Source organism: Eleutherodactylus coqui, chromosome 9, assembly GCF_035609145.1.
Source record: "Eleutherodactylus coqui strain aEleCoq1 chromosome 9, aEleCoq1.hap1, whole genome shotgun sequence".
NCBI classification, from domain to species: domain Eukaryota; kingdom Metazoa; phylum Chordata; class Amphibia; order Anura; family Eleutherodactylidae; genus Eleutherodactylus; species Eleutherodactylus coqui.
The window spans coordinates 48350273-48365800 of record NC_089845.1 but is presented as its reverse complement, the minus strand read 5'-3'; the positions used below and the strand labels follow the sequence as shown (position 1 = coordinate 48365800).

The 15528-nt window shown below is 44.0% G+C and overlaps 1 protein-coding gene across 1 annotated transcript in view; it reads left to right on the top strand.

The window, feature by feature from the left end:
• ELOVL2 (ELOVL fatty acid elongase 2) overlaps positions 1-15528 on the top strand; it is a 106946-nt gene that overhangs the window by 75987 nt on the left and 15431 nt on the right. The window contains exons 4-7 of the mRNA XM_066578942.1: positions 3978-4055; positions 6186-6357; positions 12688-12812; positions 14175-14309. Coding sequence (XP_066435039.1) covers positions 3978-4055; positions 6186-6357; positions 12688-12812; positions 14175-14309 — 510 coding nt within the window. The remainder of the gene's footprint in view (positions 1-3977; positions 4056-6185; positions 6358-12687; positions 12813-14174; positions 14310-15528) is intronic.

The following is a 15528-nucleotide window of genomic DNA, read 5'->3' as shown; positions in this document are numbered from 1 at the left end:
AAGCCAGACTTTTGCCAGTGTGTGCCACTTTTGAGAAAAGGTGGACCTTGCTTTTAGGGAGGGGGCGTGGCCACCCCCACCTGACAGATCTGCGTATAATTTACGCCAGAAACTTAAGGGTTATGAAAAGGGAGTGAAGGGGAAAGCAAACACCAAATCTTTATGTCTTTGGTGCCAAAATCTAACGCCATAATAAGCGGTCCATTTGAATCCTCCCTATGGGACCCTCTCTCTTCTGCGTACGACACCGATTGCTGCCAGGATGAGCCTCCTTACGTTTGTAACTCAATTTCAACAACTCTGTAAACTACAAAGTGTGTGAACTTCATATATTTTTGAGCTTACTTTATATTATTAATATTTTACATATAAAACTCCAATTTCACATGAGCCTAATACATTACAGCTGCAAATTTCAACCTGGTCATTTTGATTGTTACCTAAGGCCCTTTTACATAGCCCAGTCATATTCTCACTGGACCACGGGAATCTGAACGATGATCGGGCCCGTGTAAATGTCTGCAACAACTGAACAATGAGCGATTCGTTTGTCGTTCAATGTCTGCAAGCATAAAAATCAAATGATGCATAGGCCTGTGAGAACAGGCAGTTCACCGATGAATGATGCCTTTTTACTGTGAATGGAGGCAGGCCGGAGGACGTTCCGACCCGTCAACCTCCATTCACTGAGCGATCCTCACTCCCACATGAGAGCACAGCAATAATTATCTCTGGGGCGGCTGCTGGGCACTGAAGCACCCAACAATTGTCCTGTGTGAAAGGACCGCAAGTCACACTTATAGACAAACAATCTTACTAAACTACAATACACTGAATAAGACACACGAACCGTTCTACTGTTCTTTTATTCAGCACATTTTTTATGTTAAATACTCTTGTATAAATATACAAAAAGTATTGTAGAGGTGATATGTTTTTTGGCTTACAAGAAAAATTATATGACTTCTCTAATACTTTTGTCTTTTATATACGAGTATTTAAAGGGAACCTGTCACATCACCACTGATGCTTTTCACAGTCCTGTACCTGTGCTCTTCCGTAGACTTGTATAGGAGAGCACATGCACAGCACTGTGAAAAGACTCAGATTTTCAGAGCTGTGTTTCAAAAAGTTTTTCAGTTAAGGAAATGAGATAAGATGCTTTGCCCATTAAAGGAGGGTACGCAAAGCCTGGTTACCGACAATTCTGTCTTCTCAAGAAATTCACAGATTGTTATACAAATAAACAATGGATTATCAAATTCCCGCACTTTGCGATACCCTTTATGCAAAATATGCCAATTCTTCTACACTGTTTGATCAATTATGTTATTAAGTGGATGGAATGTGAACAACTGGAATACAACTTTGATTCGGTTTTCTTTTCCTTTTAACCGTTAAATCATTACAGGCTCTATTCAGGAATCCTACAGGTTATTCTCTCTTTTGAGGAACTTACATTCCATCTCTGCATACTGTTTGAAATTGAGATTTAGGAATGGACTTCTTTATTGTTTAGGGGTTTGTGCTATCATAAAGGAGAATAGTGTTTCTGTGTAGCTTCTACAAACATAGATGTACTTAAAATAACCCCTTTCATTCTTGTTTACTTTAGTTTCTAAAAAAACATATATTCCATGCTGTTTACTGCGTAGAAGCTAATAAAGGTTTGGGACAGACCAAAATGTATGTTCTGTGCATTAATGGGGTTATCCCAATATTGACCTTTTATCATCCATCCATAGGGTAAGTGATCAAGGTCTGATCAATGGGGGTCTCACTGCTGAGACCGCCACCAGTTCCAAGAACAGGTATCCTATGTCTCCCTTTTCTCCTCACCGTGGGCTTGCTGCATCCCCCACAAGGAGGAGGAGCTTGAATGGAGCAGCAGTTGAGCATGCATGGTTCTGCTCCATTGATCTTCAATTGGAGTGTCAGAAATAGCTGAGTGTCTCTATTTGTCTATTTCCGTCAACTTCGCTGAAATGGCTTGAGCAGAATCATACATACTTGCCTCTGCTCCATTCAGTCCCCATGGCACTGCGGGGTGTGCAGTGAGCCTGCAATGAGGACAAGAGGGGGATGGGGGGACGGGCCCACCTTTCTCATGATGAGACCTCCAGCAACCAGGCTTTTATTACCTATCCTATGGATAAGTGATACAAGTCAATCTTGGGTTAACCCAATTAATAAAAGAAACTGAATGAGCACTTGGTGTGTGCTGGGATTCTACAAACTACAAAAATCTCTTTGTGTCCACCATTATAAAACCACTGAACAAGAATGGTGTTTTTTGAAGAATACTAGGATGGAAGCCATTGCCATCTGAAAAAAAAACACTGCGGCTGTTCTCACGTTTGTCCAAGGCCACCTGGACATTCTATATTGCTTTTAGGAAAATGTTCTATGGACAGATGAGAAAAAAAATTGAGGTTTTTATTTTTTTAATCACAAATGTACTGCACTATATTTGGAGGAGAAAGTATCCCTGCACACCAAGACTGAAACCTCATCCCAACTGTGAAGCATGGTGGAGGAAGCATCATGGGTTGAGACTGCTTTAAGGCCTGGATACCTTGTGAGCACAATGGGAACAATGAATTCTAAATTGTATCAAAATATAGTCCAGGAGAATATAAGGGCAGTTATCCATGACCTGAAACGGAGGAGAAGTTGGGTGATGCATCACAACACAAGTAAATCAACTAAAGAATGGTTGAAAAAGAAAATGATGTGTGTTCTGGAATGGCCAAGTCAAAGTCCTAAACTTAACTGTATTGGGATAATGTGGCATGACCTTATAAGAGCTGTGCATACAAGGCATCCCAGAAATATTGATCATTTGCAGCTATCTGAAGTGTTTGGTTGAGGTGATTGCTGCTTAATGGGTATCTACAGATTATTAAATTCAAGGGTTCATTTGTTTTCTCCCTTCACAGTGTGTTAATAGTTTAATTAGATTGTCTTTGTCTATAATTCTGACTTGGATTACAATCAAGCCACATTTTATTTGTAATCAATCCAGGTAATTCTAAAGGATTTGCTTGCTTTACGTCCAACTGCACAGTAGCAGAAGTAAGCATATTACATACAGTGGTGCTTTAAAACTTGTGAACCCTTCAGAATTTTCCATATTTCTGCTTATATTTGACCTAAAGTCCCATCCCTTCTCTGCCCCTTGCCGGCTTACAACAAAGGGAGGGGGCAGGAGCTTAGCAGAGCTAGTCCCTCCTCCTCTTTGCTCCAGCCTGTGGGAGCTGCCAGCATAGGGGGAGGGAACGGGACTTTATCACACTAGCTCCCGCCCCGTCCCCTCCAATTGCAGACAACTGGCAAGGGGCGGAGAGAGTTAATCAGTCACGCTGCTAAACTCTCCCCCACCTCCCTTCTGCAGCAGTTTCCATAGGCTCCCATAAGAGTCTATGGCAGCGGCCGCCGTATTCTGGCTGTGAATGCGGATGTGTTCAGAAGCTAAGTCCTGCAAGCATAGTCTTTTAGGGGCAGGTCGGGGCAGCCCCCAAACACTTGCATAGTCTAGCCCACCCCTGGTGTACATATATTACATTACTTATCCAGGATGTCAGGTCCCGTCTCCATGTGAGTGTGGATGTGTTCAGAAGATAATATAATCTCTGCGAGCGTGGGGATTCCAAGGTCCACACAGGAAGTCTTATATTGATTGAGAAGGCAGCAGAGGGTCGTTTCCTTACTAAAAGAGTTCTCATAACTAATAGGGGCTACAATATGGTCGCCTGCATGAGGCCTAAATGTGCAACAATCCTATTTTAGCTGGAGTTCTTCTTTAAAGATCAAATATGTAGTATGTAATATGGATATTGCCTTTGACACCCATCTAATGTGATGCATTATTTTATTTTTGCTTTTCATTTAGAATTCATAGTTTTTTTACTATATGGAGTGCTTACACGATTCTGAAAAGACACATATAAATATGTAAAATGTATTTTGTTTTTCAGCTCATTCTTTCAACATGGGAAGGTGGTTATAACTTACAATGCCAGAACCTGGATAGTGCAGGGCAAGCAGACGTACGGGTAAGACATGGCATTTTTAATGTAAGAACAATTAAATGATTTAAGTTGGCTTCGGTTAAGTCATCATTGGGGAAACACGTTTCTGCAGCAATAAATCTGTAGTCTGATGCTCTTGGGCCCCAACGCATAATATGTACCTAGGCCCACATGCAAAACAAGGTCATAGCTTCCACCAGAGGGCTCCAGATGGTGACCGGAATGGTTGCCAATGTGCCCAAGAATTTGCGAATGGCAACAAGAATTTAAAGTCTTGTTGCCATTTTCTAGTAGCCCCATGAGTAATCATGTTGTAACTTTAAAAAGAGAGACAGTTGTATGTAGAAAAGTTGCCTTCTCCTTCCCATAACCTGCAGAATCTGTTCCCTTACATGGCTTCTTCCAGACACTGGCTGGTAGGTAAGGTGCATGATGAACTTAGAACTGTATGGATCACAATTCGATTCCTCTTAGCATCATTAAGTGCACACTGAACATTGCAGACCTGATGCTTTCGGGCTGGGAGATGAAGTTGGACCCATATTTCAAATTACCTTTCTTCATGAGTCATAATAAATGGACTAAGATGTATAGTAACCCCCCAACCTGCCTGGGTTCAATGTGAGTGGCCACCAGACAGAACATGGGCCCCTTTCACAGAGGCCTGATGTCATGTGATCTGTACATTCTATGGTAGACTTCTTCTGCTGTAGCATTATATTACTTAACCAATATAACCACAAGACACGCGAGAGAAATTTGTAATCAATGTCACACCAAATGTCGGTATAATCCATATTGATGACCAGGGGCGCAATGGAGGAAGGATATTATATTTGGTTAATTGTGAGTATGTGTGGGTGCGGGTAATTCTATATGTTGGGAGATTTTCCTAGTGAGATTAGAACCTGAGTGCTATATTCACTGATTATAGTACTTGATGATACTATACATTTAGCATTCCATTGTCCTTAGTGGCCGTTGGTAGATGACACTGTCAGCTCCATTTTCCTGGTGGTCAGTGGTACAGCCAGGATCTCAAATTAAATTTGTTGGTCAGAACAATATTTTGATTAATGAAAACTAGCATAAATAAATAGTTTGAGGTATTGTCCATGGCAAACAAATGTTTCAGGACTTGAAAATGAAAGCAGTGATGTATTTTATCCCTAAAGTCAATAGCTTTATATTTTATAAGCAGTATGCATTATCTGGCCAAATGTTTGTGAATGGCTGACCATCACACCTAGGAGTTTGTTAGACATTTCATTCAAAAAGCATGAGTATTAAAACTTTTGCAGCTATAATATCCACTCTTGTAGAAAGGCTTTCCACTAGATTTTGGACCATGTAGGTGGAAATTTGTGCCTATTTAGCCAAAAAAGCATTTGTGAAGTCAGGTAATAATTAGAGATGAGCGAGCATGCTCGTTTAGGGAAATTACTCGAGCAAGCATCTGCATTTTCAAGTAACTGCCTGCTCATTCGAAAAGATTCAGGGGGCGGCAGGGGGACGGGGAAGAGATATCTCTCTCCCCCCCCCCCCAACCCCCGCTGTCCCCCGAATCTTTTCGGATAAGCAGGCAGTTACTTGAAAATGCCGATGCTCGCTCGAGTAATTATTCTAAACGAGCATGCTAGCTCATCTCTAGTAATGATGTTGGACAAGGAGCTCTAGCTTGGAAATGGCATTCCAGTTTATATCAAGGTTATTTATGGGGGTTGAGGTCCAGGCTCTGTGCCGACCATATAAGTTCTACAACACCAAACTCCTAAAACCATGTTTTACTTTGTGCCCTGGGGAACACTTGGCATTGTACCAGATAGCCTACGGTTTTGTTCAGCTGCTTGACCATGGAAATAAATTTCATGAAGGTCCGGATGTCTAGCTCTTGTACTGATGTCATTTCCAGAAACAGTTTAAAACTATGTAGTGAGTGAACCGTGGGCTTCACATTGCAGCGATGATATTTTAGCCCGTGCGGATGCAATCATACTGTTTTTTTGGCTAACTTGTTACATTAAGATTCTCTCACTTCCCAATAATAGCATTTTCTGTTGACCAGTACAGATTAGAAATGTCAAAAAAACTGACTTGCGATGTTTATATAAACTAATTAGAGGTATTTTGTACTTTCTTTTCAACTTTATACAGGTGGCCAAAGTTTTGTGGTGGTACTATTTTTCCAAAGCAATTGAATTCATGGACACACTTTTCTTTGTTTTACGGAAAAAGAACAGCCAAATCACATTTCTCCATGTATATCACCATGCCTCAATGTTCAATATATGGTGGTGTGTCATGAACTGGATTCCTTGTGGTCAGAGTAAGTTCCTATAGATTGCATAAAATTTGTTTAAAAGCAATAACTGCACTAGGACTCCTAGGGCCTCACAGTAACCTCTATATGTTGGTTGGGTGTATTATAATAATAATCTTTATTTGTATAGCGCCAACTTATTCCGCAGCGCTTTCAGGCATGGATAAATGCAAAACAATACAACAATTACAATATAAGGTACATTGGGTTAGACACAAATGGGTTGAGGGTGGTACAGGAGGGGCAGGGGGTGGGAAACACAGGCAGTAGGAAATATTATGTACAGATCATTTATCAGAAGGCAAACAGGGTGGAGCACCATAGTGAGGGGCGAGGGACTAGGTCAGGAGATTTGGTATGCTTCCCTGAAGAGGTGCGTTTTTAAGGCACGTCTGAAATTTCGTGCATCGGGAATTGTCCGGATGCCTTGGGGTAGAGCATTCCAGAGGATGGGTGCTGCTCTAGTGAAGTCCTGTAGGCGAGCATGAGAGGTTCGTATTACAGGGGTGTTTAGTCTGAGGGTGTTAGCCGATCGGAGTGAGCGGGCTGGGTGGTGTACTGACAGGAGGGAGGTGATGTATGGTGGTGCAGCGCCATGCAGAGCTTTGTGAGTGAGGTAGAGGAGTTTAAATTTAGTTCTGCAGTGGATGGGCAGCCAATGCAGCGACTGGCGTAATGCAGAGGCGTCGGAGTAACGACTGGATAGAAAAATGAGTCTAGCTGCTGCATTTAGTATGGATTGGAGCGGAGCGAGTCTAGTGCGGGGGAGGCCAATGAGTAGCGAGTTGCAGTAGTCAAGCCGGGAGTGGATGAGCGCAACCACGAGCGTCTTTAGCGTGTCCGTGGTTAGGAACGGACGTATTTTAGCAATATTTCTGAGGTGCATGTGGCATGTTTGGGCCAGAGATTGGATATGGGGGGCAAAGGAGAGGTCAGAGTCCAGTGTGACGCCAAGGCAACGGGCATGCCGTCGGGGGGTTATGATGGTGCCAGACACTGGAATGGAGATGTTGAGGGGAGGTCGGTTAGAAGGTGGAAAGACAAGGAGGTCAGTTTTAGAGAGGTTTAGTTTGAGAAAAAGGGAGGACATAGTATTAGAGACAGCAGACAGACAGTCGGTGATATTTTGGAGGAATGGTCCAGAGATTTCACGAGAGGAGGTGTATAGTTGGGTGTCGTCAGCATAGAGATGGTATTGGAGGCCGAATCTGTGGATGGTTTGTCCAATTGGGGCAGTATAGATAGAGAAAAGAAGGGGACCAAGGACCGAGCCCTGGGGTACCCCGACAGCGAGAGGAAGTGGAGCAGAGATAGAACCAGCAAAGGAAACACTGAAAGAGCGGTCAGAGAGGTAGGAGGAGAACCAGGAGAGAGCAGTATCCTTTAGACCAATAGAGTGGAGCATAGTGAGAAGGAGATTATGGTCGACCGTGTCAAATGCAGCAGACAGGTCAAGGAGGATTAGTAGAGAGTAATATCCTCTCGACTTTGCAGTCATCAGGTCATTTGTTACTTTTGTAAGGGCAGTTTCGGTCGAGTGTAGAGAGCGGAAACCAGACTGGAGGGGGTCGAGGAGTGAGTTGTCAGAGAGAAAGCGAGTAAGCCGGGAGTAGACCAGGCGTTCCAGTAATTTGGAGATAAAGGGGAGGTTTGAGACGGGTCGGTAGTTAGCAGCATTAGTCGGGTCCAGGGTTGGTTTTTTAAGCAGAGGAGATATAATGGAGTGTTTGAATGAGGAGGGAAAAGTGCCAGAGGTTAGGGAGAGGTTGCAGATTGTGGTAAGGTGAGTAATGAGAGCTGGGGAAAGGGAGCGGAGGAGGTGAGAGGGGAGAGGGTCGCTGGCGCAGGTGGTAGGGCGGGCAGTGGAAAGGAGCCTGGAGACTTCTTCCTCTGTCGTTGGTTCTAACGTAGATAGTGAGTAGGTGCTGGGTGCAGTGCTGATGAAGCTGGGATCAGGGCTAACCACGCAGCTTTCAGAGATTTCTTTTCGAATGTGGTCAATTTTTTCTTTGAAGTAGGCAGCTAGCTCTCCAGCAGTCAGGTCTGTCGCAGGGGCCTGTTCCTTGGGGCTGAGGAGGGAGTGAAAGGTCTCAAAGAGTTGTTTGGGGTTGTGGGATAGTGAGGAGACAAGGGAGGTGAAATAAACTTGTTTGGCATGGTGAAGGGCTAGGTTATACATTTTAAGCATGAATTTGAAGTGGAGGAAGTCTGCTGGCAGCTTTGACTTTCTCCACAGCCGCTCGGCGCACCTAGAGCACCGCCGGATGAAGCGTGTTTGGGACGTGAGCCAGGGTTGCCGTGGTCTGCGTTTGACAGCTCGCGTCACGGGCGGTGCCACTTCATCCAAGGCACGGCTGAGGGTGGTGTGGTAGTATTCGGCTGCCAGGTTAGGGCAGGGGAGGCGAGAGATGGGCGATAGGGAGGACTGAATAGCTTCGGCCAACTGTTTAGTGCGGACAGACTGGAGGTTCCTAGAGGTGCGATAGATAGGAGGGTCAGGAGAGATGCTAGGGTGCCTGATGGAGAAAGAGAGAAGGTTGTGATCCGAGAGTGGAAGTGGGGAGTTAGTAAAGTGAGAAGCAGAGCAGAGACGGAGGAAAACTAAATCGAGAGTGTTACCATCTCTATGAGTGGGGGAGTCAGAGATTAGCGATAGGCCAAGGGAGGAGGTAAGTGTTAAGAGCCGGGAGGCAGATGAGGAGCTAGAGTCGTTAGTAGGAATGTTGAAATCACCAAGGATGAGGGTTGGCATTTCACAGGATAGGAAGTGGGGGAGCCAGGCAGCAAAGTGGTCTAAAAACAGGCGGGTAGGACCTGGGGGGCGGTAAATAACTGCGACACGCAGAGGCAGTGGGCGGAAGAGTCGCAGGGTGTGGACTTCGAAGGAGTATTAGGACTCCTGGGGCCTCACAGTAACCTCTATATGTTGGTTGGGTGTATTAGGACTCCTGGGGCCTCACAGTAACCTCTATATGTTGGTTGGGTGTATTAGGACTCCTCACAGTAACCTCTATATGTTGGCTGAGTCCACCAGGACTCCTGGGGTCTCACAGTATCCTCTAGATGTTTGCTGGGTGCATTAGGACTCCTGGGGCCTCACAGTAACCTCTGTATGGTGGCTGGGTGCATTAGGACTCCTGGGGCTTCACAGTAACCTTTAGAGGTTGGCTGAGTGCACTAGGACTCCTGGAGCCTCACAGTAACCTCTGTATGGTGGCTGGGTGCATTAGGACTCCTGGGGTCTCAAAGTAACCTCTAGAGGTTTGCTAAGTGCACTAAGACTCCTAGGGCTTCACTGTAACCTCTGTATGGTGGCTGGGTGCATTAGGACTCCCGGGGCCTCACAGTAACCTCTGTATGGTGGCTGGGTGCATTAGGACTCCTGGGGCCTCACAGTAACCTCTAGATGTTAGCTGGGTGCATTAGGACTCTTAGGGCCTCACAGTAACCTCTATATGTTGGCTGGGTCCACTAGGACTCCTGGGGCCTCACAGTAACCTCTATATGTTGGCTGGGTCCACTAGGACTCCTGGGGCCTCACAGTAATCTCTATATGGTGGCAGCGTGCACTAGGACTCCTGGGGCCTCACAGTAACCTCTATATGGTGGCGGGGTGCACTGGGACTCCTGGGGCCTCACAGTAACCTCTATAGGTTTGCTGAGTGCTTTAGGACTCCTGGGGCTTCACAGTAACCTCTATATGGTGGCTGGGTGCAGTAGGACTCCTGGGGCCTCACAGTAACCTCTGTATGGTGGCTGGGTGCATTAGGACTCCTGGGGCCTCACAGTAACCTCTGTATCGTGGCTGGGTGCATTAGGACTCCTGGGGCCTCACAGTAACCTCTAGATGTTGGCTGGGTGCACTAGGACTCCTGGGGCCTTACAGTAACCTCTGTATGGTGGCTGGGTGCATTAGGACTCCTGGGGCCTCACAGTAACCTCTAGATGTTGGCTGGGTGCACTAGGACTCCTGGGGCCTTACAGTAACCTCTAGATGTTTGCTGGGTGCACTAGGACTCCTGGGGCCTCACAGTAACCTCTAGATGTTGGCTGGGTGCACTAGGACTCCTGGGGCCTTACAGTAACCTCTAGATGTTTGCTGGGTGCATTAGGACTCCTGGGGCCTCACAGTAACCTCTAGATGTTGGCTGGGTGCACTAAGACTCCTGGGGCCTTACAGTAACCTCTAGATGTTTGCTGGGTGCACTAGGACTCCTGGGGCCTCACAGTTTCCTCTAGATGTTGGCTGGGTGCATTCTCATTTTGTGATGCACACAAATATTATTAGTATTTTAGTATAGTTTTAGTTTGACATACACAATTATGTAATACACAGTCAATTTTCAAACTCATAGCTATACTATGAATGTCATAAGGAGAGCACCTAGAAGGTGTGTGATGAGACTTAGAAGGCTACCCATGCTCCTCTGTGAAATATGCAAATGATAAGAAGGAACAATACTTCTGCAGCACCACCTACTGGAAGGCAGCATTCCTGCAAGTCAATGTTAGACTTTTTAAACAAGCTTTCTAACAATTTATGGGAATTGTGAGCCAATGCCAGAATAAACTGGCTTTGTCTCGAAATTCCCAGTCATTATTATAAGGTTTGTTTAAAAAGTCTGACACTAATTTGCAGGAAAGCTGCCTTCCAGTAGGTGGCACTGCAGAGGTATTGTTCCATCTTCCCATTCATAAAGAGACCATCACAAAAAAAGGTAGTCAAAAACAGGAAATTCATCCCATTCATTGAAAGGGGTGAATTCTAGAGGTGACAATCCTCAGCCAATAATTTACATGCTGTAGACTTATAATCTGCACTACAAGTAAATGCCCCTGTGAAGTTTCGCCATAGCATGTGGATAAGATTTGTTAAAATGTCTTTCATTTCACTGCTATTATAAATACCGCATATTTTTAGTAGCCCTTATAACCATAGCATTAAGGTGAGACAACATGGTGTAGTCTTGTTGCTGAATTTTTCTGCGCTGCTCAGAAAATAGGGAGTCATATTAACCCTTTGCAATCCAATTTTGGATTCAGGGTTTCCTAGGGGGCTCTCTCTTTCTGCCATTATACAATGGCGCCATCAGCTGGCTAGAGCCAGTACTGCGGTATGGGACATGCTGGAGAGGCCCCCGACACCAGAGCGGCCAGTAATCTACAGTGGAAATACCCTGCCGGACGTCTTCTGACATCAAAGCTGTACAGGCTTTAATCAGAATGTCTTTAGACATCAGACAGTGGATTGGAAAGGGTTAAAGAGTCAGAGCATACAAGATAAGACTAGTCCGATAGCTTGTCTTCTCTTGCTTTCAGTGACAGTTTTATGGTAAATAGAACAAAAAAAAACCCAAACCTTATTTAGTACCGTATGAATTTGTTAGTAGGTCACCGACTCCAATACACAGTAGTATTGCAGTGGCTGACCTACTAACAAATTCACATTAAAATCAGTTTTGTGTGTTATAAGCCCAGTTTGTTTGAAGACAGTTGCTTGGCAAACAGCATTGCCGATTACACTCCTCAAGATACGTATTTGGCCGAGAGCCAGTAACTTACAGGCAGCAGCTCACAATATCTCCCCTGCCGCTTTCAAGTGGATGCCAGGCTCAGCGTGGCAGATTTACTAAGACGATCTAATAATTAGACAGTGCAAACAAACTAGTCTTAAAATATGCCAGATTTATTACAATGGCTCTTGCTAGATCATAAATATGGCGTGTCTTTAAACAGTTTAGTCTTACTTTTACCACCTATTACTCGGCTTAGTTTAACCCTTTCCAATCCAATTTTGAATTCCAGGTTTCCTAAAAGGCTTTGTCTTTTTGCTGTTATACAACGATGCCACCTGTTGGCTAAAGCCAGTGTTTGTGCACTAGAGAGGTTCCGACAGCGGAGTGGCTGGCAATACACTGTAAGAATACCCTGTCGGACGTCTTCTGACATTGGAGCTTTACAAGCTTCAATCAGAATGTAGGAAGATGTCAGACAGTGGATTGGAAAGGGTTAAGCCAGATTTAGGGCAAAATTTTGGTGCAAAAGTGGCACAATGTCACATTTGGGTCACACCCATTTTCATGAAGGGATGACACTTTTTTGGACATGGAGAATAAAGTGTCTAAAACACATCATAAATGCAGTGCAGATCGTGCAACACAGTTTTCTGGTGCAACTTGCTCCCAACAACTGGCACATTTTCAGTAGTAAACCCGCCTGAGTATGCCTTTAATCTCTGGCCTGTGCTGGGAGCTCTCGGCCAAGAGGGTAGTAGTGAACTATACAACTGTATTGTATAAGGTGTCAATTCTTTCCCCTTATTCATCATCTCTACAGGTTTCTTCGGACCTACGCTAAACAGTTTCATTCACGTCCTCATGTACTCCTACTACGGCCTATCGGTTATTCCCTCCATGCACAAATACCTCTGGTGGAAGAAGTACCTCACTCAGGCACAGCTGGTAAGGGATGCCAAATAGATTTCTGTACATGATCTAGCAAGACATTAGTCTACATTGAGACATACCAACCTTGTCTAGGAGGGGTTGTGGCCATGGCTGATTTTACCAGATCCTAGATTGTAGTGAATGTTTTTGATTTGGAACATTTTTTAGTTTACCGGCTCCCATAACTTAAACAGATGGCAAAGAAAACAAGGGGGCATATAAAAACAGAACTTGTTTCAACATTCATTTTTTTCCCAAATTATAGGATTTCTCATTCTGAGCAAATGTTAGCCTTATGGGGGAATTGTGGGTTTTAAAAATGTCATTATTTTAGTAATCTGCTGACACCATTGCTGCGCCATTTCTTAAACCAATATATTCATTTTCTAAAGTCTTTTCTTTTACTGCTTCGTAAATTGCTTAGCGTCTCCAAGCTCGGGGCCCCAGAACTGTATTTATTTACCCATCAATGGAGCTATGTGAGAAGTTTTTGCAAGACGAGTTGCATTTTATGTTTTTCATTGGTAGCACTAGCTTATATACCTGGCGTTTATTGGGATTCCATTATTAAAGCACATTTCAAGAGGCTCCACTTTAAATGTCTTGGCATGACAGGAACTACATATTTGGTCCATTCATCCAATAACATTTGGATGGTAATTGTAGTCCTTGCGAGGCTCATATTGAATAACTTCCAGACGCAAATTGGAATGCCTTGCCGCCCTTGATGCATTAGCTGTCTTTCGGTTTTTGAATTCAAGTCTGATGCGGTTTTGGGGTCTCTGCAGCCCTCGATCTCCTGACTATTTTCTGCTCATTCGTCAGTCATTGGTCACTTGTCTTAATCGCTTGCAATAATTTTCTTTGCTTTTGGCTGCACTTTTCCCATGGGTTTCTTTTTTTGAAGGCATTCCACATCCAAAGTCGCTGACAGATTCCCTTTAATTTAGAAGGCAGAAGCAGTGAGTGGAACAAGCTGATGGTCTGTTAATAGCGGTGCAGTTTTGTAATTAACAGTCAGTGTTTGTGGCCATGCACTTGTGCCGGTAGAATGCCGTTTATCTTCAAAGTCATGTGGGCATTTAACAATTGATTTAAGAACTTCAGCGGCCACATGCCACCCGCTATGGTCTTACCCTTAAGACTAGAGTTAGATGACGGAGTTATGGGACATATGAACATCTTGTGACTCCCTTGTTAGTCAAGAATTACCTTTTAATTATTTCTTCTTGGCCAGTTACAGTTCATGAAATAACACAGACAATAGGGCCAACCTTCTAAAACCATTTTCTCCCGATTACCTTAAAGTTTTAGAGTTTGTTGTTAGTGATGTATTAAACAGAAGGTCATTGGGCTTTTCTTTGTGTGTTCTTCTAGATCCAGTTCGTGCTTACCATTTCTCATACTCTGAGTGCGGTGGTTAAGCCCTGTGGGTTTCCTTTCGGTTGTCTCATATTTCAGTCTTCATATATGACAACATTGGTCATATTATTCGTGAACTTCTATCTAAAGGTAAGTAATCAGAAGTACAAAGCATGTAGCTCATTTCTGATTAAAACATGCATTATACTAGTGTGTGTATATATATTCTTGAGCCAGCCATCGATAACTTCATTTATAGCATGCCAAGGTATATAATGGCATGTAGTTCTGCAGCGGGTGTTACAAGCTGCTCATAGTCTGTACTGAATAAACCCAGATGTTTTGACCATTTAGTTTCCATTTTTTCATAATTTGTATATTAACATCATGCATCGTTCCTGCGATTTCCATACTTCTATGACTTTTTCTTCCGGGTGTTACAGTTTCCATGTTAATGCATGTATATATACTATACATGCCCCTACTTCTTGCTACACTTCTGTACTCTGAGTGTTTGTTGCCTATGACCATGGAAACAAATAGAGGATGCTCTTTTAACTCAGTTAAAATTAGATGACACTGGATGGGGTTAGTAAGGGGATATTCCCATCTCAGGAACCCCATTCCCATGTGCTGCAAATATAAAGTAAAGCATTTACCAATGCTATGTCTGTTGCAAAAATGCCCCTTACCCTCTGTTCACTGCTCAGTGCTAGTGGAACCGGCCAACACTGCTATGGAGTGGAGATCGCCGTCACTTCTACACTAACTCCATATGCAGCAAGCTGCTGGGTGCCCCGGATACATGTAGCACATGCACAATAGCTCCCGCCCATCAGCAACTGCTGCTCTCTACTGTTACTTTGCACAGAAGAGCATACAAAGCAGCGTAAAGAATGAATGGTGCAGAGTGACATTTGCAATTATACCACAGACATGCCCTCTTATTACTCACATATGTGTCTAGCTTGTACCTCATGTCAAAGGAGGTTACACTGGTGCCTCTGGTTACAGCACTATGCCACATCCTAATCTGCTGCTTCAACGCTCAACAGGGGAAGAGCTGCATATAATAATAATAAAATTTGTATAGCGCCAACATATTCCGCAGCGCTTACATAGACAGGGGGGATACAGAAAGACAAAAGTACAAACATTACAGAACCACGGTTACAAAGTAATCAGTTGATGGAAACAATAGGGGTGAGGGTCCTGCTCCAACGAGCTTACATACTACAAGTAATGGGGTGATACAGAAGGTAAAGGGCTGGAGATGTGCACGGTATGGCGGGGTGGAGAGTAAGGGGTGCTATACACATAGAGAATGGTCAGACATTTAGCCGTGTGACTGCAGAAACAGTATGACTGC